Source organism: Zootoca vivipara, chromosome 14, assembly GCF_963506605.1.
Source record: "Zootoca vivipara chromosome 14, rZooViv1.1, whole genome shotgun sequence".
Taxonomy (NCBI): domain Eukaryota; kingdom Metazoa; phylum Chordata; class Lepidosauria; order Squamata; family Lacertidae; genus Zootoca; species Zootoca vivipara.
The window spans coordinates 30,060,206-30,082,121 of NC_083289.1; the positions used below are offsets into that span (position 1 = coordinate 30,060,206).

At 48.3% G+C, this 21,916-nt stretch overlaps 1 protein-coding gene across 1 annotated transcript in view; it reads right to left on the reverse strand.

Moving 5' to 3' along the window:
• Positions 1 to 4,417: 4,417 nt before the first annotated feature.
• GRID2IP (Grid2 interacting protein) overlaps positions 4,418 to 21,916 on the reverse strand; it is a 66,739-nt gene continuing 49,240 nt past the window's right edge. The window contains exons 13-22 of the mRNA XM_060282772.1: positions 21,299 to 21,739; positions 20,255 to 20,342; positions 18,437 to 18,514; positions 17,445 to 17,641; positions 15,563 to 15,718; positions 12,413 to 12,499; positions 9,756 to 9,885; positions 7,690 to 7,808; positions 6,009 to 6,173; positions 4,418 to 4,685 (exon numbers count right to left, since the gene is read on the reverse strand). Of these exons, the coding sequence (XP_060138755.1) occupies positions 4,611 to 4,685; positions 6,009 to 6,173; positions 7,690 to 7,808; positions 9,756 to 9,885; positions 12,413 to 12,499; positions 15,563 to 15,718; positions 17,445 to 17,641; positions 18,437 to 18,514; positions 20,255 to 20,342; positions 21,299 to 21,739 (1,536 nt within the window). The 3' untranslated portion in view covers positions 4,418 to 4,610. The remainder of the gene's footprint in view (positions 4,686 to 6,008; positions 6,174 to 7,689; positions 7,809 to 9,755; positions 9,886 to 12,412; positions 12,500 to 15,562; positions 15,719 to 17,444; positions 17,642 to 18,436; positions 18,515 to 20,254; positions 20,343 to 21,298; positions 21,740 to 21,916) is intronic.

Here is a 21,916-nt window from a genome sequence, read left to right on the forward strand (position 1 = left end):
TTGGAAGAGTTGCTGTTTTTCATTGGCCCACTTTCTGACCATCAATGAGCAGGTGATGTGGCTGACCTGCTCGCAGTTAATGATCACCCCTGCCAAGGCCGCCAGGGCTCCCCTGCACGTGACCTCACCAAGAAGACTTTGCATTATCAACAAAGAGCCACGTGCCCATCGAGAGAGACAGATCTGCTGCCAAGGCATGGCAAAGAGCAGGCAACAGGCCAGAGTGTTTCTCGCTCCTGGCATGTTGACTGTCACAGCAGACACTGGAGTGGCTGTGGGCTAAAGCTCAGGGCAGGCTGTGCAGGAAGTCGGTGAAGATCATGCTTGGTTGGTGGCCACGAGCGACGGGTGCCATTCACACTGGACTGGCAAGGCAACCCTCGGGGGAGGGGAATCAGCAACTCTCTAGAAGTTGCTGGACTACATCTCCCATGATTGCTGACCATTGGTGATCCTGGCTTGGGCTGATGGGGATGAGGGGTCCAACCGGGGCCGGCCCACCCAAGAGACACATTGAGGCAGTTGCCTGAGGGTGGCAGGCTCTCGACAGCTGGGAGGAGTGGCAGAACTGCCACCGCCTCCTCTACTGTGCATCTGCCACCCCCTGGGTGGGCATATGGCAGAGGGTGGTGGGCAGGCACATGGCAGAAGTGGAGGAGAAGGCTGGGGAAGCATTTCAGTTTTGCCTCTAGGAGCAAAACATCCTGGCTGTCCCAAACAACATCTGGATAGCCAGCAGTTCCCCCACCCCTGCAGCAAAGAGGACAACGGGTCTTCAGTTGCATGCTCTGCATTGCCTTCCTTATAGAATCATAGAGTTGGAAGAGACCACAAGGGCCATCCAGTCCAACCCCCTGACAAGCAGGAAACACCATCAAAGCATTCTTGACAGATGGCTGTCAATCCTCTGCTTAAAGACCTCCAAAGAAGGAGACTCCACCACACTCCTTGGCAGCAAATTCAACTGTTGAACAGCTCTTACTGTCAGGAAGTTCTTCCTAATGTTTAGGTGGAATCTTCTTTCTTGTAGTTTGAATCCATTGCTCTGTGTCCGCTTCTCTGGAGCAGCAGAAAACAACCTTTCTCCCTCCTCTATATGACATCCTTTTATATATTTGAACATGGCTATCATATCACCCCTTAACCTTCTCTTCTCCAGGCTAAACATACCCAACTCCTAAGCCGTTCCTCATAAGGCATTGTTTCCAGGCCTTTGACCATTTTGGTTGCCCTCCTCTGGACACATTCCAGCTTGTCAGTATCCTTCTTGAACTGTGGTGCCCAGAACTGGACACAGTATTCCAGGTGAGGTCTGACCAGAGCAGAATACAGTGGTACTACCGTACTGTATTACTTCCCTTGATCTAGATGCTATACTCCTATTGATGTAGCCCAGAATTGCATTGGCTTTTTTAGCTGCTGCATCACACTGTTGACTCATGTCAAGTTTGTGGTCTACCAAGACTCCTAGATCCTTTTCACATGTACTGCTCTCAAGCCAGGTGTCTCCCATCCTGTATTTGTGCCTTTCATTTTTATTTTTATTTTGCCCAAGTGTAGTACTTTACATTTCTCCTTGTTAAAATTCATCTTGTTTGCTTTGGCCCAGTTGTCTAATCTGTTAAGGTCATTTTGAAGTGTGATCCTGTCCTCTGGGGTATTAGCCACCCCTCCCAATTTGGTGTCATTAACAAACTTGCTCAGGATGCCCTCAAGCCCATCATCCAAGTCATTTATAAAGATGTTGAATAAGACTGGGCCCAAGACAGAACCCTGTGGCACCCCACTAGTCAATTCTCTCCAGGATGAAGAGACATTTGCCATCTCTGTGGCAAATGTCACAGTAATTGGCTGTCCTTACATGGGGAGTGGGTGGCTCTTGAAAGGTCACCTCCCTCCCCCTCCTTGGATACCTCCAGATGCACCTGCACCAACGATTAGTGAAAGCTAATGGATGGACTGATTTCTCCATTGACTTGCAAGGGGGATGAGGGAGAAGAGGTTGTACCCTCAGCAAGGGCTGCTGTAGAGAAGGATGAATACAGCTGCATCCCTCCCACTGGGGACCCAATGCCTGGTCTCCTCTCCCTGCCTGCCTGCTCAGCTTGTAAGATCTCACCAAACCTTATGCTTACAATTGCAAGCATATCATTGCAACCCAAATGAACCAGAAATTTGTTTCAAAAATGAGTGTCTCAAGAAGCTGCAGCCTGCTTTTCCTGTCTTTGTGCACCATCAACATCCACCCAGCGAGAGAGAGAGAGAAGAGAGAGGAGAGGGAGAGGGAGGGGGAGAGAGAGAGTTCTGAATGCCACCAAAACCACATTTGCACTGCGACAATCTTTTGGCCAGCTCCAAAAACAAACCACAGTTTCCCTCTCTAGAGCCTCAGGGATCAAAGCGATGTAACGTTGCACATGCAAAAGGTTTTGTTGCAAGGACAGCATCACTTTATTGGAGGGGAGCATGTCAAGTTGGATGGAGACTCAGCTCCGGGCCTATATACATCATGGTTGGTAGGAGCTCATCAATCATCGAAAAACATCACAAGAAGATATTGTCTGGAAGCAAAGAGGGGGACCTGGCTCTGTCACTTTGCAACGTCAAGTCAGAACAGTCATACAACAGCCTCAAAAAGCTCCTTGAACAAGATTAGCTGGACACGGCACAGATCATCTGGTGGCAAGGCAGGTTACCGGTCAGCCTTCCTGATAACCCAGCACCCTCCAGATATTTTGAACTCCAACTCCCATCAGCCCTAGCATCATATGGTCACATCGGCTAAGGCTGATGGGAGTTGTAGTCCAAGATATCTGGAGGGCACCAGGTTGGAGGAAGGTTGGATGAACCACAAATGGGAACCTGGGTGGCTCAGCTGTGGCGAGTAGAGACGCCAATACCTGGCACTTGAAGCAGTGCAAGACGAAACAGTTTACAGCGAGGGGATGGTACGACGGGGTTTAAAAACAACAACGGAAGAATTTTTAAAAAATGAAAAGCCCAAGAGCCCACTAAGGTCAACTGTTGTTAATGCACTGGGTGGTGACGAGTCTGTGCTTTTGGCCAAGGCTACCAAGAAGTTGCTTTCTCCAGAGTGGCATGGAGAGAAAAGGTTAGATGGGAAAGGTGGCTTCTTCCTGAAGCACAACGGGTGGTGGGATGGAGAGAAAATAAAGTCCTGGGTTTAATTTCCATCTAAGATAACCTAGAGTAAGTGGGGCAGGTGGGGAATAGAAAAGCTTCTGCCAGAGACCCTGATGGTCCTGGGCTGCACACAGCATCCCTCAGTATAAGGCAGCTCCTTGTATTTCATGGAGCGATGAGCAACTACACTCTCTCTGCTGTTGCTGAAAGAGGCTTTGCCACAGCCCAAGCAAGCACCCCCCTGGCCTGGTGCCCCTCATGTGGGCTGGCGTTGCCATCCAAAACATATGGAAAGCACCTGATGAGGATGAAGCCTTCCCAGGGAGAAGATTGCAGCTTCAGGGAGTTATCAGTCCTGGATGCTTTCAGTCTTATTTGCCAGGGTGAACTGGTTGGGGCAGAAGCGTTCCCCAGACGACTGGCCTGATGTGTTTCTAATGATATGGACACCCCTTTTGGGGAGCAGGTTGCAGAGCCCAGAGGGTAACCAGGACTAGCTGAGGCGAAAGAGCAAAGTGTCTTGGCCTGGGCAACTTGCCAGGGGCATCAAAGAATTCCCCAAGGAGAAGATGTTTGGGGAATTGGTGCACAAACCTCCCTCCTCCCGCCCTGCCCAGATGCAACAGTAAACTGGTTGGATGAAACCAAAATCCAGACTCCTCACGAAGGCCCATGAAATTTAGGGGAGAAAAGAAAGGCAGTTCTGCCTGTCCCTCTCTATGTCCTCCTGGGCCTCACAGCTCAGGGCAGAATCGGCCCTGCGATACAAATGTGCCGAACAGGATTTGCACATGGTGATTTATACAAATAAATGCAAATTTTAAGCTGAACTTTTCGGGGAATGGAAGCCCAAACTTCTTGCTCTTACTGTCAGGGCTTACTCTGAGCTACCAGATACCGAACAGGATTTTCTGGGCCTGGTTCCTTATATGTGGATTGGGTCGCACACAAATTAGGATGCCGAGTGGGTCTGGGGTCTTGCCAGTAGTACTGCACTAGGCAGTGTGTCCAGCTTCCCTATAAGCAAAGTTTTTGGGTTTTTTAAAAAAGTTTATTCTTTAAAAGAAGTGGGGAGAGAAAGGGTGGGAGATCCAGGGCTTAAACGAAAACAAAAAACCCCACAGGGATTCGGTGCCCTGGGAAATCCACTAACATGCCTGGCTTAGGGTTGGGTGGGCTGAAGGAATGCATGTCCTGAATGGAGGGGAGGAAAAAAATATCTGGTCCTTGAACAGTTTGTAGAAAGCCACGGACACCCAGAGGGTCCCACAGCCAGCATGGCCGCTGATGCAACTCCTATTTCCTGCCCTCTTGCATCCAGGTCCACAATGGGGTGCCACAGAGATGTTTTCTCCAGCACCAGGAAGAGCACAGAGTGATGGTCCCTCGTTTTCTCTCTCTCCAGCAGTTCCCAAGCCAAGCAGAGATGCATCCCCCTCATCTTCTCTTGGCAACAGGCTGTTGCATCACCAGGCAAGAGGCGGGGTCATCCTGGGGCTGCGCTGGGGCTCACCGCCAGCCTGCACGTCGCTGAAGGCGCGCTGCGGGGAGAGAAGGAGGAGGTGTGAAAGGCAGCCCTGGGGTTTCCCCAAAGACAAGACCAGGCGAGGAACACAAAAGGGGGTGTCCAATGGGGAAGGTTTGCCCCTTTGGTGCAATGGCAAGCTTCTCTTAAGCTCTACAGGAGGCCTGCCAGTCAAAAGGGGACAACCCAGGGCCTCTGGCAAACCAGTCATCTAGTGTCTCCACCACCTCACATCACAGCATGAGGCCATCAGAAACCTTAATCACGTGGCAAATTGCGACCCAAATGCTGGAAGCTGCCTTATATCGAATCAGACCTTTGGTCCCTCCAGCTCAGTATTGCCTACACTGACTGGCAGCAGCACTCCAGGGTTCCAGGCAAGGGGGTCTCTCCCTGCCCTACCTGGCAATGCCATCAGGGATTGAACCTGGGACCTTCTGCATTTAATACAGGTGCTCGACTGTGGGCCTCCCCAGATGTCCCAGATGATGGGAATTATCATTCTAAACATCTGGAAGGCCCCAGTTTGGCAAAGGATGCCCTTCTCTAAGACTGTCCTGTCCTTTGGGGTTTCTTAACTCTTGAGGTTTTACACGCAGAGCCAACTATTCGCTCCAACCAGCAGATATCCCCCTCGCCACCTGCATGTGATGAAGCTTCCTGGCACACATATTTTTTAATGATTGTTAAGTGTTTCTGTCTTTCTTCATTTCAGGTTGTATGACATGCGTCCAACATTAATTTAAGTGGGTCTGAAAAGCAATAATAGACATGACGCACTTAGGTCCTTTAATTTTGAAAGGCCTACTCTCTGAGTAGAACTAACGCTGGATATAGGAGGTGTAAGAAGACACCGTTTTCCCTTCTGCCCTGTATCCGTCGCAAGCAGTGCTGTTTCCATTCTGCTGCAGTCCGCCTTCTGCCCAAAGTGACATTATTCACCTCACAGTCCACTGCAGTGAAACTGCGCAACTTAGTTTACAAAATTGATAACGCAAGTTATGTTACCATTGTTCTCCCATCCCATTCATTTTGGTACAATAAAACAATGCAAAGAGTAGTGTGATGAATGCAATGAATGGGGTTACTTGCAAAAACAGTGAATCCCAATCATATCTGCTGGTTCGGCTTCTGTTCTGGGCATGGGAAGACTAAGCAAACTTTCCGCTCCCATTTCTCTCTTCGTCTGAATTCTCCACCCTCCCTAGTTGGATGCAGTCCTGCGTTTTTATGGTATCGTGAGCGGCACTGACCAGGCCAGGGGCCACAAAAGGTAACATGGAAATAATGCATTAAAAAAAAATACAGCAATTGTATTATTTGTAAGTTGGAAACAAACCTCAAACTTGCTCATGAATTCGGCGAAAATGCCAAAGAATGCTTCAGAGGTTGTGACTTTGGAGTCCTCCCCAAAGAAAGACAAAACTTTGCCAAACTCATCCATGGCTTTGTGTTGGAGGTCACTCAGGGATTGGATGGTGGGGTGAGCACTTTCCAGGAAGGCCTTGAGGCGGATGGCTAAGGAGGATAAGCTCTGCCACTGTCTGTGCGTACCTGGGCTGCCAGGCCTTTGTCTTGATCCAGTACTTAAGAGGAGAACCACTGAACTGACCACAGGAAACAGACTCCAAGCAGCAGGTAAAGACTGCCCCCCACTCCATTTATCCCAGTTATGAGATGAAGAAAACAAACCCACAGGCATTTTATGCACAGGGGTGCACCTGGGAGCCCAGAAGTGTTGCTAAGCACTGAAAAGATTCATTCCATAAAACTTGCTTAAAATTAGCAAATGCCAATTTATAGGAACAGATGCAAATCTAGGCTTTTAAATGTTACAGGCGGCAGAAACCACCTAATTCCCCATCCAAATCACACTCACTCATTTGCTTGGTTAATTTGCACTCCACCCTAAATCATTCCAGATTAGCTCCTCTTTAAATATTTCTCCCCCCACTTATTACTTACAAATCATCTCCAGATAAAATCATTTCAGGCTAATTTATTCACTCAAATTGATATCCTACCTAGGTATCAAGAGCATCCCCAATTAAAATTCCCCCAAATTCAGAAGTGCTTGGGGGCAATAGTGAAAAGGTTTGGGGGGATCCATGCCCCAGGGGGGATCCTGCTAACAAAGCCCCTGCAGGGGCCAAATTGATATGAATACAAAGGGTCTGTTCAGTGTCACTATTTTGCAGGAGGAATTTGAGTGCATAAGGTAGACTTAAAGGTAAAGGTAAAGGGAACCCGCGGACGACTCTGGGGTTGCAGTGCTCAGCTCGCTTTACTGGCCGAGGGAGCCGGTGTACAGCTTCCAGGTCATGTAGCCAGCATGACAGAGCCGCTTCTGGCGAAACCAGAGCAGCACACAGAAATGCCGTTTACCTTCCTGCCGGAGTGGTACCTACTTACACTTTGATGTGCTTTCGAACTGCTAGGTTGGCAGGAGCAAGGACCGAGCAATGGGAGCTCACTCCGTCGCAGGGATTCGAACCACCGACCTTCTGATTGGCAAGCCCTAGGCTCTGTGGTTTAACCCACAGCGCCACCCGTGTCCCATAATGTAGACTTGGGTTTGTGCAATTAAAGAGGATTGAATTGCTCCGTCTCCGCAGCACAACAAATCCACTTTGATCCTGAATACAGCATTTTGCACTTCGGGAAGTGACAGAGAAATGTGTTGGAAAATGTGAGATAAACAAATAGTTCATGGGAAGACACCCTGCAAGCAAATCAGGATGGAAGCGGGGGGGGGCCTTGCGGGCCAACGTGGCCCTTGGCAAGCAACTCCCCCTGATGCTAGCTGTGTGGTCATTCAGCAAGGAGACCAGGGATGTGGCAGCAAGGCCAGGCCAGGCTCTGGGACACAGAGACCCCCGGTGGCAGGCAGGCAGGGCAGAACGGGGATCCCTGTGTGCGCCCAGGGCTATAGCACCCCTGTCCCCCCCCACACACACACACTACGCCCCTGGGCTGGAGGGGATTTCCGCAGCACACTGGCCTTTTCAACCAAAGGATACATCCATCACTGTCGCAAACCTGTCCTCCGGGGAACCCCCCATGTTCTGGCAGGCAACCTCAATCTCAGCTATGGTGGTGTGGAGGTCATGGAGGTCAGCCATTATTGTTCTCTGGTTCACTGAGGAAGAAAAAGCAGTACAGAGAAGAGGATTCTTTTCTTTTTTTAAAATATATCTGTATTAGGTTTTACATAACAAATTTAAATTCAAACACATCATTCACCTCTTCATTTAGAATTCTCTGAATCCTTTGACTTCCCTCTGCTCTTCCATAGTTACCGTACCATTATCAAACCTTTTTCCCCCTACTGCTTATCTTATTTTCTCTAATTTGTTAAAAAATAATAATCCATTTTTCCATAGTTTCTCATACATTACAAGCATTACTCAAACCCTGCCAAAGTTTTTAGTTGTTTACAATGTTCTCTTGTACCGTACATTATAAATTTTCCCCATTCCTTCTTGAAATTCTTCTCTTCCTGGGTTCTGATTTCCTTCTTTCCTACCGGCATGGCTAATTCACCACTAGAAAAATTCCTTCAGTAGCACCTTAAAGACCAACTAAGTTTATATTTTGGTATGAGCTTTCGTGTGCATGCACACTTCTTCAGATATCTGAAGGTGCTACTGAAGGAATTTTTTTATTTTGCTTCGACTCAGACCAACACGGCTACCTACCTGTAACTCACCACTAGAAAGTGTGTGTTGGGGAAAACTAACCTGGAAATGAGTAAACTATGGGCTTTTTGGCTGGTTGGTTCATAAAAGATATTTGTATACCGCACTGTGTCATAAAGAATATAAATCAAAGTGGTTTATACCAATAAAAACACGAAACCACACCATTAAAAAGTTAAAACATATCTCAACTAACCATCGTGGAAAGATGTACAGTATTCTTAATTGCTTGCATAGGCCTGGCAGAATAGAAAAGTTCTCAGCAAGCGTTTACATGCTGGCACAGAAGGCACCTGCTGAATTTCTAGTGGCAGAGCATTCCACCGGACTGGGCTGATGCCTCGAAAGGCTTGGTTTCTGTTGTTGAATGAGCCTTGCCAACCTAGGGAATGACGGCCAATGCTTTTACAGATTATCTCAGTGATCAAGCTGAGACAGAAGGGTTCAGGGGATCCCTAAGGCATCCAATGTAGTGCAAATCAGCATAAGGATTTAAGCTTGTGCTATGGAACTTCCCCCACCCCACCTCCCCACTCCCCAAATCTGCTCCAGAGAGTACAGGAAACCCCAAGACAGATTTAGGGAGGCAAGTTCCATTGCACAAGTTTAAATCCTTGTGCCAATAGAAGGATTTAGCTGGATATTTCCCAAAGCCTCTCCTAGCCACTCCGCCCCCCGCCCCCCCACTGTCCCTGAGGCAACTCACAGAGGCTCATGGAGGGGGAAATGAGACCCTTCCTCACTAATCCCCCAGCCCAAGTCAATGGGAAGTGATCAAATGGGAAGCTTAACCAGGAAGGAGGAAGCTTTCAAGATGCCTGGGGAAAGCCCTTTGCTGAACCAAACTTATTACTGAATAGGCATGATCCATTTCTTCTGTAAATAGTTGATTTTTTTGCATTTTTAAAAAGGAATGATGAAGGGATTAAAAAGTGGTCTATTAAGAGCTGTGTGGAACCTCTGTTTAATTCCTGCTAAGTGCAGGAAAGCAATGAATAAAGGAGTCTAGTGTGGAACCCCTTATGGGAAGGGCTGTAGCTCAGTGGTTAGAGCATCTGCCCCAGGTTCAATCTTCAATGGCATCTTGGGGATGGGGGTGTTCTGGAAGGGGCCCTGCCTGAAACTCTGGAAAACTCCTGCTGCCAGTCAGTGTCAACAATATTGCACCAGTTGGACTAAAGGCCTGGCTCAGGAGCAGGCATTTTCCTATGGACCAAAATCAGGGCTAGGCAGCCTTCCTGCAACCTGGTGCCCCCCAGATGTTTTGGTCTATAGCCTCCGTGAGTCCCAGGATCGCACCACTGTCTGGGGCTGATGGGAGTTGTCGTCTACTCTAAACCATCTGCAGAGCCCCTGTTTCCCAGATACTCCATCCTCGTCCGTTTTACCTTTGGCAGCATGTGGCACGGTGGGCAGGTCCTTGGCAAATCCCAGGAGTTCTGGGAAATGTTGGCTAAGGGATTTGGCAAGAATGTGCAGGAAGGTAGATTTTCCATCGACAGTCTTGGTGGTATTCAGCTGGAACAAAGGAAAGGAAAGGTGGGGGTTGGAAATGAAGGCTGCCAGTGGAACTTCAGGCCACAAGCAGCTCAGCCTGAGAATGTAGCTGACTCGGCGCAGGCATTTGCCACTGCAGCAAAGCTTCTAGTCCACATAAGATTCATAGAACTAAAGCAGGAAGTGACCCAGAGGGTCATCTAGTTAAATCTCAGGGCAAGCAGGAATAAGAAGACAGAGCAGTTCCTGCCCCTTTGATTTGCTAGTGAATTGCACTGTGGTAATACAATCTGCCAGAAAGTAATATACAATCTGCCAATTATACCAGAAAGATATGGAGGTCTCGTACACCTCAGGTAGTGTGGTTGCTGACCTTGAGCCAGACATCTTGGAGAGTGAAGTCAAATGGGCCTTAGAAAGCATTGCTAATAACAAGGCCAGTGGAAGTGATGATATTCCAGCTGAACTGTTTAAAATTTTAAAAGATGATGCTGTTAAGGTGCTACACCCAATATGCCAGCAAGTTTGGAAAACTCAGCAATGGCCAGAGGATTGGAGAAGATCAGTCTACATCCCAATTCCAAAGAAGGGCAGTGCCAAAGAATGCTCCAACTACCGCACAATTGCGCTCATTTCACACGCTAGCAAGGTTATGCTTAAAATTCTACAAGGCAGGCTTAGGCAGTATGTGGACCGAGAACTCCCAGAAGTGCAAGCTGGATTTCGAAAGGGCAGAGGAACCAGAGACCAAATAGCAAACATGCGCTGGATTATGGAGAAAGCTAGAGAGTTCCAGAAAAACGTCTACTTCTGCTTCATTGACTATGCAAAAGCCTTTGACTGTGTTGACCACAGCAAACTATGGCAAGTTCTTAAAGAAATGGGAGTGCCTGATCACCTCATCTGTCTCCTGAGAAATCTCTATGTGGGACAAGAAGCTACAGTTAGAACTGGATATGGAACAACTGATTGGTTCAAAATTGGGAAAGGAGTACGACAAGGTTGTATATTGTCTCCCTGCTTATTTAACTTATATGCAGAATTCATCATGCGAAAGGCTGGACTAGATGAATCCCAAGCCGGAATTAAGATTGCTGGAAGAAATATCAACAACCTCAGATATGCAGATGACACAACCTTGATGGCAGAAAGCGAGGAGGAATTAAAGAACCTTTTAATTAGGGTGAAAGAGGAGAGCGCAAAATATGGTCTGAAGCTCAACATCAAAAAAACCAAGATCATGGCCACTGGTCCCGTCACCTCCTGGCAAATAGAAGGGGAAGAAATGGAGGCAGTGAGAGATTTTACTTTCTTGGGCTCCTTGATCACTGCAGATGGTGACAGCAGTCACGAAATTAAAAGACGCCTGCTTCTTGGGAGAAAAGCAATGACAAACCTAGACAGCATCTTAAAAAGCAGAGACATCACCTTGCCGACAAAGGTCCGTATAGTTAAAGCTATGGTTTTCCCAGTAGTGATGTATGGAAGTGAGAGTTGGACCATAAAGAAGGCTGATCGCCGAAGAATTGATGCTTTTGAATTATGGTGCTGGAGGAGACTCTTGAGAGTCCCATGGACTGCAAGAAGATCAAACCTATCCATTCTTAAGGAAATCAGCCCTGAGTGCTCCCTGGAAGGACGGATCGTGAAGCTGAGGCTCCAATACTTTGGCCACCTCATGAGAAGAGAAGAATCCTTGGAAAAGACCCTGATGTTGGGAAAGATTGAGGGCACTAGGAGAAGGGGACGACAGAGGACAAGATGGTTGGACAGTGTTCTCGAAGCTACGAACATGAGTTTGACCAAACTGCGGGAGGCAGTGCAAGACAGGAGTGCCTGGCGTGCTATGGTCCATGGGGTCACGAAGAGTCGGACACGACTAAACGACTAAACAACAACAACAAAACAATACAATCTGCAACTATTTCATGAGCTGATTGTGATTTAAATGTGAAATGTTCTAAGGGTTTGTCTTTCCTTTTTGTTCTGAACCACACTGAGTTCCCTCTTTGGAAGAAGGGTGGTATATATATTTCACAAGCAATTGTTGCGCAGAGGTTGATGATTTCAGCAGATGAAACTTGCAAGGCAGGCTAGACCAGGGGAAATCCCTAGTCCTTCACAGCTATGAAATGGGCACAAGCACCACCCTCTTCCCCATCTGGACTTCCAGTTGATGACTGTAGCACAGAGTATCTTGAAAGCGAATATTCTGCCCACACAGAAGCCGGAGGTTTCTACAAATGCACTCACCTCTCTCCATACTCTGCCCAGGAAACAAGAAGCATCACCCTGTTTGAGGACATACACCAGCCCAGCCCAGGCAAAAGCACTTGAGCTGGTGAGAGGTGTGGCCTGGAGATGCAGGGCACAGCCTTGCGAAGTCCCGAGGGCCTGACAGATAGGCCCAGAGGGCCGTATTTTGGCCCCCAGGTCCAGGGACCACCACATGCCACATGCCTTGGAGGGCTCATTGAATCACAAAACTGTCAAGTTGGAAGGGACTCAACCACTTGCAGTTCAGAAATGCTCCTCCAACGCCACTTACCTCAGTGAGGAAGTTGATCTTAAAGCCAGTCGTTTTGTTGGTCTTCGGTTGCCCATGATTCAGGTAGTTGCCCATGGCCAGCACAAACTGCAATGAGAATTTCTTGTGAGTAGCCAGTCAAAGGGGCCTCCTCTCTTCCCAACCCCAAGGTAGGACCTCCCACAACATGGTGGCCTTCAAACACTTCAGACTACAACTCCCAGCAACCCAGAGTCATGCTGGCTGGGGCTGATGGGAGTTGTAGTCCAAACCACTGGGAGGAAATCAGGTTGGCAAAGGGTGGTCTCTACACAAGACCGAGGTCCAATTCTGCACAATGCATCTTCATTGTTTTCACAAGTTGAACTGACTTCTGCTACACAAGGAGCTGAAAACACACTAGCTGCTTGGATCACCTTCCAGTCCACCCCCAGATAGATTTCCCTGCAGCACGAAACATGTTAAATCCCACCAAGAATTTGTTCAGGGGAAGCTGGTCACAGAATTGTAGACTTGGAAGGGACTCCAAGGGTCATCTCGTCCAACCCCCTGCAATGCAGGATTCATAGCTGAAGAATCCCTGGCAGGTGGTCATCCAACCTCTGCTTAGAAACCTCCAATGAAGGTTTCTACCATGGGAGTTCGTTTGACTGTTGAACAGCTCTTGCTGTCCACCAGGGCAAGGTGGAGCAGAACCCTGCCATATTTTTTCTTCACCCACGATCCACAGCTATGGTTCAATAGTCCTGTATGCATAAAATTCTTATAGAATTATGAGTTCCAGTCATAGCTGCCAAGTTATCCCTTTTTTAAAGGGATTTTCCCTTATGCTGAATAGGCTTCCTCGCGAGAAAAGGGAAAACTTGGCAGCTATGGTTCCAGTGTTAAGAGAGAGGGAGAACAACTTTTCTCTCTCTGCTTTCTCCGGACCAAGTAAAATTTTATAAATTTCTATCATGTTGCCTCTTGAAGGAGCATCTTCACCTGCATCATTCAGCCCAGACATTGAGATCCAGCACTGGGGGCCTTCTGGCAGTTCCCTCACTGCAAGAAGTGAAGCTACAGGAGACCAGGCAGAGGGCCTTCTCGGTAGTGGCACCCACCCTGTGGAACACCCTCCCAACAGATGTCAAGCAGATATAACCTTTAGAAGACATATGAAGGCAGCCCTGCATGAGGAAGCTTTTCATGTGTAATGTTTTATTATGTTTTTATATATGTTGGAAGCTGCCCAGAGCAGCTGGGACAACCCAATCAGATGGTCAGGGTACAAATAATAAAATGATTATTATTATTAAGTTAAGGAAGGCTGGGAAGAGACCTAGAGGAAAAGACCTCTGCCTCTGGTCTCCTCCCGTTCACTGCGCTGTTGCCCCAACACTCCCTGGATTTGTGTGAGTTTCTAACCCCTCCCTTGGGTCAAAGATGAGCTTTATGTCTCCAGGAGTCCCAAGGGCAGACCAAGATGGAGATGGGACGAGAACCCAGCGCATGCCACGTCTCGAACATAACTTCTGGGTTAATCAACAGCCGGCTGAGGACGCTGTGCTGTTAACCAGGCGTGATTTGTGGCCTCATCAGTGGGTGTGAAGAATCGTTTGGGAACCCGCCAGTGTCCTCTGGTCTCTTTTTCTCCCTTGGGGGGCAGACTACACGCTACAGGTGAACAAACAGCCGGTCACCGTGAAAGGAAAACAGCTTGGGGAAGTGAGGATTTGGAGAAGAGAAAATTGTTAGGAGCAGGGGTGCTGATGGCCAGCAAATTGGGCAGTTTTAAATAAGAAACATTATTTAGTTATTTATTGCCCAGCCTTCACCCAAAGGTTCCAGAATGGGTTACACGCTGCAGCATTAAAATACTATATTAAAAACTTTAATGTATCGGACTATGTGGAAATGGCAAAGTTGACGGCAACATTAAGAGATTGAAATATTGAACTTTTTATAGTAGAATGGAGGCCTTTTGTGAACTATTTGGGGGAATGGGGAAATAAACCAGTCAAATGAAATCGCAGGCAGGATTTGAGATAGGAGCGGCGGAAGAAAAACGATAAAGTAATTGTATGAGATGGGTTTCTGTAATAGAGTTTGCTATATAATGCAGTAGAAAAGGTCTTGAACAAAAACGCTGTGGAGGTTTGGGTGGGAAGTCAATACATGAAACAATGTAATTATTCAATTTGAAGTTAATTTATATATAAAAAAGGAAATTCAGTAAAGATATATATTATAAAAAAACCTCCATATTAAAAACAATTTGAAGCTACTTACAAACCTAAAAATAAGGCGTATCCTAAAAACATATGCTTTCAGTGTCAAAAGCCAGGGTAAAGAGGCGCATCCTCAGGATTGTGTAATGAAAGTGCCAGGCATACCTTTGTAGAGAGGGAGTTCCACAACTTAAGGGGCCACCATAGAGAAGGCCCTCTCCCGGACTGCCACCCCCTGAGCCTCTGAGAGTGGAGGAGGAACATTGGAAGCTGCCACATACCGTACTTGGTCAGACCATGTACCATCTAGCTCAGTATTGTCTGCACTGGCTGGCAGTGGCTCGCCAGGGTCTCAGGTGGGATATATTCCCCGCAGGTCCTACCTGGAGGTCCTGCTGGGGATTGAACCTGGGACCTTCTGTATGTGAAACAGCTGCTCTACCACTGAGCTACAGTCTTTCCTCTGGCACATAAGATAGAGATTTTTATTTTTATTTTAGAAAGTGGGCTGGGTGGGGAGTTGGGGAAGGAGAGTGCATGCTAGCCAAAGGCTCCCTGGCTGCACCTGCATCCCGGCAGAGCTCAGCTGAAAAGAAAGGGGCATTTTAGACTGCATTTTTTTCTCTTCCCATGTCAAGGAGCAGTCCTTTGCAAAAAAAGAAGGGAAAAAATTGCTCCAGGGTTGTGCTTCTGTTCCATTCCTTTGGCAGTTTTCTCAAGAGAAGCATTGGGAAAACATGGGTGGACCATTCTGGAGTAATTAAAATGCCCGGGAAGAAGTGAGTTTGCCTGTTTGCATTCTAAATGCCTAGAGTTGTGAAGCCCTGCCACCCCTGAAACCAGGAGGGAGGGAGGGAGGGAGGGAGGGAAGGAAGGAGGGAAGGAGCCACCAAACTCTGGCTGAGTGGGAAGTGGCTGCCCCCTGGTGGTGCACACTAGCAGCGAAACCAACTCTCCTGACCTCTAAGATCTTGGCCAGCTTCTTGCTGTTCTTCAGCTCCAGGGAGGCGTTGTAGATGCACTCATAGCTGGCTGTGAGCTCCTCCATCTTCTCCGGCAGGGTGGTCTTGAAGTGGAGGCTGCGCAGACGGGTTTTGTAGTCGGGTACCAAAAGCATCTGGAAGAGGAAGGAGGCAGGGAACAGGGAGGGGAGTCCCCACTTTATTCCACCATCTCTTTTCGCTACCACCAAAATTGTTGAGGTCTGGGCAGGGCAGAAAAAATTGCTTGGGGTGGAGGCTAGATCAGGCCCCTGAACCAAAGGCTAGCTGGCCCTCCTTTCAATTGACCCTCCCCACATCTCCTTACAGACGAAGTGACATGGGTGTTTAATAGAAACATATGTTGGTTATCTCAAAGCCGGCAAGGATCTATCAATTTCAGTTACTCATTTATCCAATCTTAAGTGTAGTTTTCCACATTAGTTTGCAGAAATCCTCATGAAAATTCATCTGCAAATTTATCCTAACATACATATTTTTGTAAAGCAGTTTTCCTTAATAGAGTGTGATTTTGTATGTTATTTTCACTAACATACACATTTAATGCAGGCTTTACCATAGCAAATGTGTTTTAGTACATGTTACTGGGCTGGAAAACTGGGCTGCAAAATTCAGAGAAGTATGAATTTTGAAGGATAGCTGTGCTTTGGTTTGCAAAACACTTTCAGAAAGTGTGACACAGGCCTTTAACTGCAAACTGAATGGGATCCCCCCCTTCTTTGTCAGTGAGCTTCTCCAGACCTTAATGTCAGAAGGGAATAGATCCAGCTTGGAAAGCATTTACAGGAGTCTCCAAACTGTTAGTAATTTGCAGTGTGCCAATTTGGCCAATTGAAGTGGATTAAAGCATTCTGCTGCCCTTGTGCAAGAAATCTACCTGGGGAAAAATAGGCTGGCTTTTTGTGGTTAAGAAATAATGCGGAAATGCATTGAAAAGTGTGGGACAAGCAAAGGATTGACAGAAATACATGGAAACACCCCATAAGCAAATGAGCACGAATGTTCAATGTCATTTAACCTCCCCACAAACAATTAAGGATGAGTGCTCAATAGAGATCAGGCATGGCTTAACCTCCACACAACTTTTGTGAAAGCAGATCAGGGTGAGTGCTCAGGAGCATCTGTGTGCCTGTGTCTCACATGTGTGTGTTTTGAAGAACAGACAAATCTCACGTGGTCTTTTGATGAGCTACACACCTGACCTGAATCCGTTCATGGCCTGGTGGGTCACAGCAACCCCCCCCCCTGCAGCCAGATTGACGCTCTCCCTCCTCACCACGACACTGGGCCAACTCCCCTGCCTTGGTGTAGCACCTTGGTTTAGACGAGTTTCCCAAACTTGGGTCTCTAGCTGTTTTTGGACTACAACTCCCATCATCCCCAGCTAGCAGGACCAGTGATCAGGGTGATGGGAACTGTAGTCCAAAAACAGCTAGAGACCCAAGTTTGGGAAGGCCTGGTTTAGACTAGTGGTTCCCAAAGTGGACAGTAGTGCCCCGTGGGAGGTGGCAGTGGGATTAACTAGGGGGTTGCTGAGAGGCAAAGGGGTGGCAGGGATGTGCTGGAAGGGTAAATGACTATCAGACTTTGAAAAGCTGGGTTCACTGGATCAATCTCATCCACTTTGTTACATTAATTAAACGAAATAGTTTGAACTGGATTTTGAATGCCATGTGCATTGGTTTGTTGCTGTTCTGAATTTTATTGTGTTGTTATCTTCCTTAGTGGCTCATGCAAACTGCTATTCTGAAGACTGCTTTTTATAGGGTAGACGGCACTGGGGATGCGTTTGTGGGACCAAGGGGGCCTGAAAAGATTTGGGAACCACTGACTTGGACTCACCTGCAGCACAAACTGGTCCGGCTCACTGAGTTTGCTGAGGCTGCCCTGGTAATTGTGGTACTGCTCCACTTCCTCTGCATCAGGCGCATAGAGCAGCAGCTGCTTGATGTGAGAAGCCTCCAGTCGGTCGCTCTCCATGGTCAAGAGGATTTGGCGCAGCTCGATGTGGGAGAGCTTGAGGTGGGCAATTAAGATGGCTGGGCAGAGAAGAAGAGCGGGGTGGGCGGCCTGCCAAGGATTTCCAACCCAGAACCGACAGGCTGGGCCAGAACACAAGTGCACCCATGGAAACGACAGGCTAATCTGCCCATCTCAGGTTCTCGTTTTCTACCCTGTCTTGTCCATTTCCCCTCCCCCATTTTCACACCAGGATTTGGGGGGTGTTAGTCCTGCTCAGAGTAGGCCCACTGAAGTTAATAGGCCTGGCTAACTGAGACTCATTCATTTCAATGGGTCTACTTTGTGTAGGACTTAGAGGCCATGCTTTATTTTTTTATTTGTAAATCTGCACGAAAATACTTATTCATGTTGAAGTTTCAGGAAATATGCACGTTTTTGTGTGCAGTTTCCCCATATGCAGCCCATTTTGGTTATTTTCACGAATATATGCATTTTTGTGCTCACTTTACCCTAACAGGCACAGTATAATACATTTGGTTGGCAAAGTGCATTGCAAAATTCAAGCAAGGGAGAACTGTATTGTGGGTGGTGCTTTGGTTCGGGAACCATGAATTAGGTTGGTTCCCTTTAAAAACGCAATCCACACACATTTCTTCCGCACCTTTAATGTTCCCAACCCACAAGGGGAGCACCAGAAGGCCTTGCAGTGCTTCAGGGGATCGGCACCCCTAAAATATCACAGTCCCCAGCCCCAGCCCCTGAGTCCTGCCAAAAGAGACCCTAACTGGTGTGGGCTCAGACATCTCTCTCTCGTTTACCTGCCTGCCTCTCGGCCCCTGGACCTGGTGCATCCTTCACCAGGCGCTACTTACATGTGTTATAGGCCTTTTTGTGTGACAGAATCTCAACCACATCTTTCTTTTTCAAGGACTCTGGCAGGGGGCTCGGCTCTGGAAGAGAAACTGAAAGATTTAATCAGAGATAAGGACAGGGGTCGGAGGGATTCGGGAGAAGAGAGAGAAAAAAAGAAGCGGATGGGATCAGGATGGGATGGAAACAAACGGAGCTTGCAGGGCTGGAAGTTTGCATGCTGGGTGGGGGGTCCTTGAGCTCCATCCTGAGCTTGCCCACCCCCGGCTGGAGGGAGGAGGACACTCGGCTGCAAAAGGCAAGACAAGACGTCAGATACACAAGAAATCCCAGACCCCAGTCCTATCACGGCTCACCCACTCTTCTTCCTGTTTCTCCACCTGGGGTTCTTGAGTTCAGTGCTTCTTCCTCAAGAGAGTCCACTTGGCTTCTCTCATTCATCTACCAAGCCTCTTCGCCTTTGCTGTACCCCCACTAGCCGCGCCCCGCGCCCCCGCTCCTTAGTAGAGAGGTAGTGCAGAATAAAATAACTTCTGGGGCTCCTTCAGAATTAAGGGCCCTGAAGCTTAAGCTTCATTAGTTTCAGAGTACATCTGCCCCTCATTCATGCCATGCATAATTTTATAAATAGTAAAAGGTAAAGGTAAAGGACTGCCGGACAGTTAAGTCCAGTCAAAGGTGACTATGGGGTGCAGCACTCATCTTGCTTTCAGGCCGATGGAGCCGGTGTTTGTCCACAGACAGCTTTCCAGGTCATGTGGCCGGCATGACTAAACCACTTCTGGTGCAACGGGACACTGTGACTGAAGCCAGAGCACACAGGGACATCATTTACCTTCCTGCTGCAGCGGTACCTATTTATTTACTTGCACTGGCGTGCTTTCGAACTGCTAGGTTGGCAGGAGCTGGAACAGAGCAACAGGAGCTCACCCCATTGCAGGGATTCAAACCACTGACCTTCCGATCAGCAAGCCCATGAGGCTCAGTGGTTTAGACCACAGTGCCACCTGTCATCCCCGACTCACCTTTTCTCTAAACTAAAAAGTCCCAAGCATTGCATCCCTTATTCACCCCCTTGATCGTTCTGGTTTTCCTTTCCTGGACCTTTCTCAACTTTGCAATGTCCTCTTTTGAGGTGAGGAGACCAGAATTGCACACAGTATCTCAGGTGTGGTCGGCACCACAGATATGTAGAATGGCATTACGAAGTTGGCAGTTTTATTTCCAGCTCCTTTCCTAATGATTCCTAGTGTGGAATCTGGCTTTTCCATGGTTGCCACCCTCACATCTTCTCCTTCTATGACTCTAGGACATGAAGGTGGCCTTGGCCTGGCAGCCCACCCAAGAGGGGAGGATCCACAAGACACCAGGATGCATAGCTGCCAAGTTATCCCTTTTTTACAGGGATTTTCCCTTATGCTGAATAGGCTTCCTCACGAGAAAAGCGAAAACTTGGCAGCTATGCCAGGATGATGGGACAGAGAAAACAAAGGAAGCCCCCGCCCATTGAAACACAGAGGGAAGACAATCCCCTTAAAGAGAAAACCACCCCCTTGGAGAGAAGACAATGGCAAGGAGATGGTCGTGCTGCTCCCATGTCATCAGCCAAAGGGGATTGGGCAGCGACAGAGTTTGACAAGGGTTCACAAGCAGCCATTGTGCAAATTGTGAGCCCATCTCAGGACCACAGAGGGGGCTCTGGCAAGTTCCCCAAGACGGGACTGGCTCGGCTCTTGTTTCTCTCCCTCCACCCCCGGCTGGATCTGGCAGATGAGGGCTGCCGGTGCTTGCGGAGAGAGACAGACAGATGGAGGACTCACTCGCTGGCTTCTGGGTTCCAAAATGCAACTCCAGGTTGAGGTATTTGACCATGTCGCTCAGTTTGTCGTAGTCCGAGTCCTCCCCGAGCTGCGCAAGGAAAAGGTGTAGTCAAGGATTCCAGAGAGTAAACATGCTCTTTCTTCCACATCAGAAGCATACAAGAGGGACTTGGATGGTGCTCAAGCAGGCTTTTATCTAGTAATTTGGGGGCAACCACTGGGACACACAGAGAGAGAGAGAGAGAGAGAGACACCTCCCCTGCAGAGAGGGACTTAAAGCAACATCATATCTGGGTCTGGAAGATGGCTGGAGAGAGCAGCTTCCCAGACAGACTTCCCTTGGGTTTGATACAGTGATTTGTTACCTGCAATGTTTCTGTCTCTTGCAGACCACAAGGACAGCTCCAGCCTCTTGCTATATATAATAATTATTATTCCAACAGAATACTAAAATACAATAATCTATTAAACATTAAAAGCTTCCCTAAACAGGGTTGCTTTCAGATGTCTTCTAAAAGTCTGGTAGTTGTTTTTCTCTTTGACATCTGATGGGAGGGCATTCCACAGGGCGGGTGCCACTACCGAGAAGGCCCTCTGCCTGGTTCCCTGTAACTTGGCTTCTCGCAACGAGGGAACCGCCAGAAGGCCCTCGGCGCTAGATCTCAGTGTCCGGGCAGAACGCTGGGGGAGGAGACGCTCCTTCAGGTATACTGGACCTAGGCCGTTTAGGGCTTTAAATTTGAATTGTGCACTTCTCCACAGCTACAAATGTGGAGGTTTGTGCCCCCCAAAAGTAAACAAACAAACACCGTCTGCAAACTACTCTTGTGGCCCGCTTGATATGAAAAGTTGGAGTGCTCTGAATTTTTCCACACATTACTCAGCTGAAAAATTGGATCGCAACATTCAGAGATGAGCAAATCTCAAAGGATGGTTGTGGTTGGGTCTGTCTATTATTTCAGAGAGTGCAAACTGAGTGGGTAGACGTGGAGGGATGGGGGGAGATGTGCCTTTAAATGTGAACTGGAGCTTCCTCAACATTACCTGTCCCCAGATGGTGCCTTCAGAATTCTCCACCTGCTCCCAGCGCAGTCGCTTGACGCTCATGTGCTTGGACTCGTTCCTGCGCTGAATGATGCTCTGAGTCACTGGAGGAAGAACACAGGGGACCGGAGGGGGCAGGGGAGGGGGAGGGGGTAGAGGGGCTTGCTGAGAGTGGCTGTCTGGGGGCTTGGGGTGGGGGGTGGAAGAGGAGGAAAAGGAGGGGGAGGGAGTCTTCTTCACAGCCTCCGTGCTCCGGTGCTCCTCTTTGGGCTCGTGGAAGTGCAGCGGAGGCGGGAGTGGGGGTGGGCTGATGGGGGGCGGAGGGATGTGATCGGACAAGGTGGAGTAGGTCAAGGAGCTGCCTTCGCTGCTGCTCAGGTACTCGCTGGCGCTGCTCATGTCATTGGTGACGTAGCTGCCCTGGTCGTCGTGGAAACTCATCTGGGGAGAGAAAGACGAGAGAATAGATGGCCAAAGCACTCTGGAACTCCCTGCTGATGGATGTCAGGCAGGAACCTTCTCTGTTCCCCTTTCGGCACCTTTTGAAAAGACTACAGTTTAGACCAGGCATCCCCAAACTTCGGCCCTCCAGATGTTTTGGACTACAATTCCCATCAT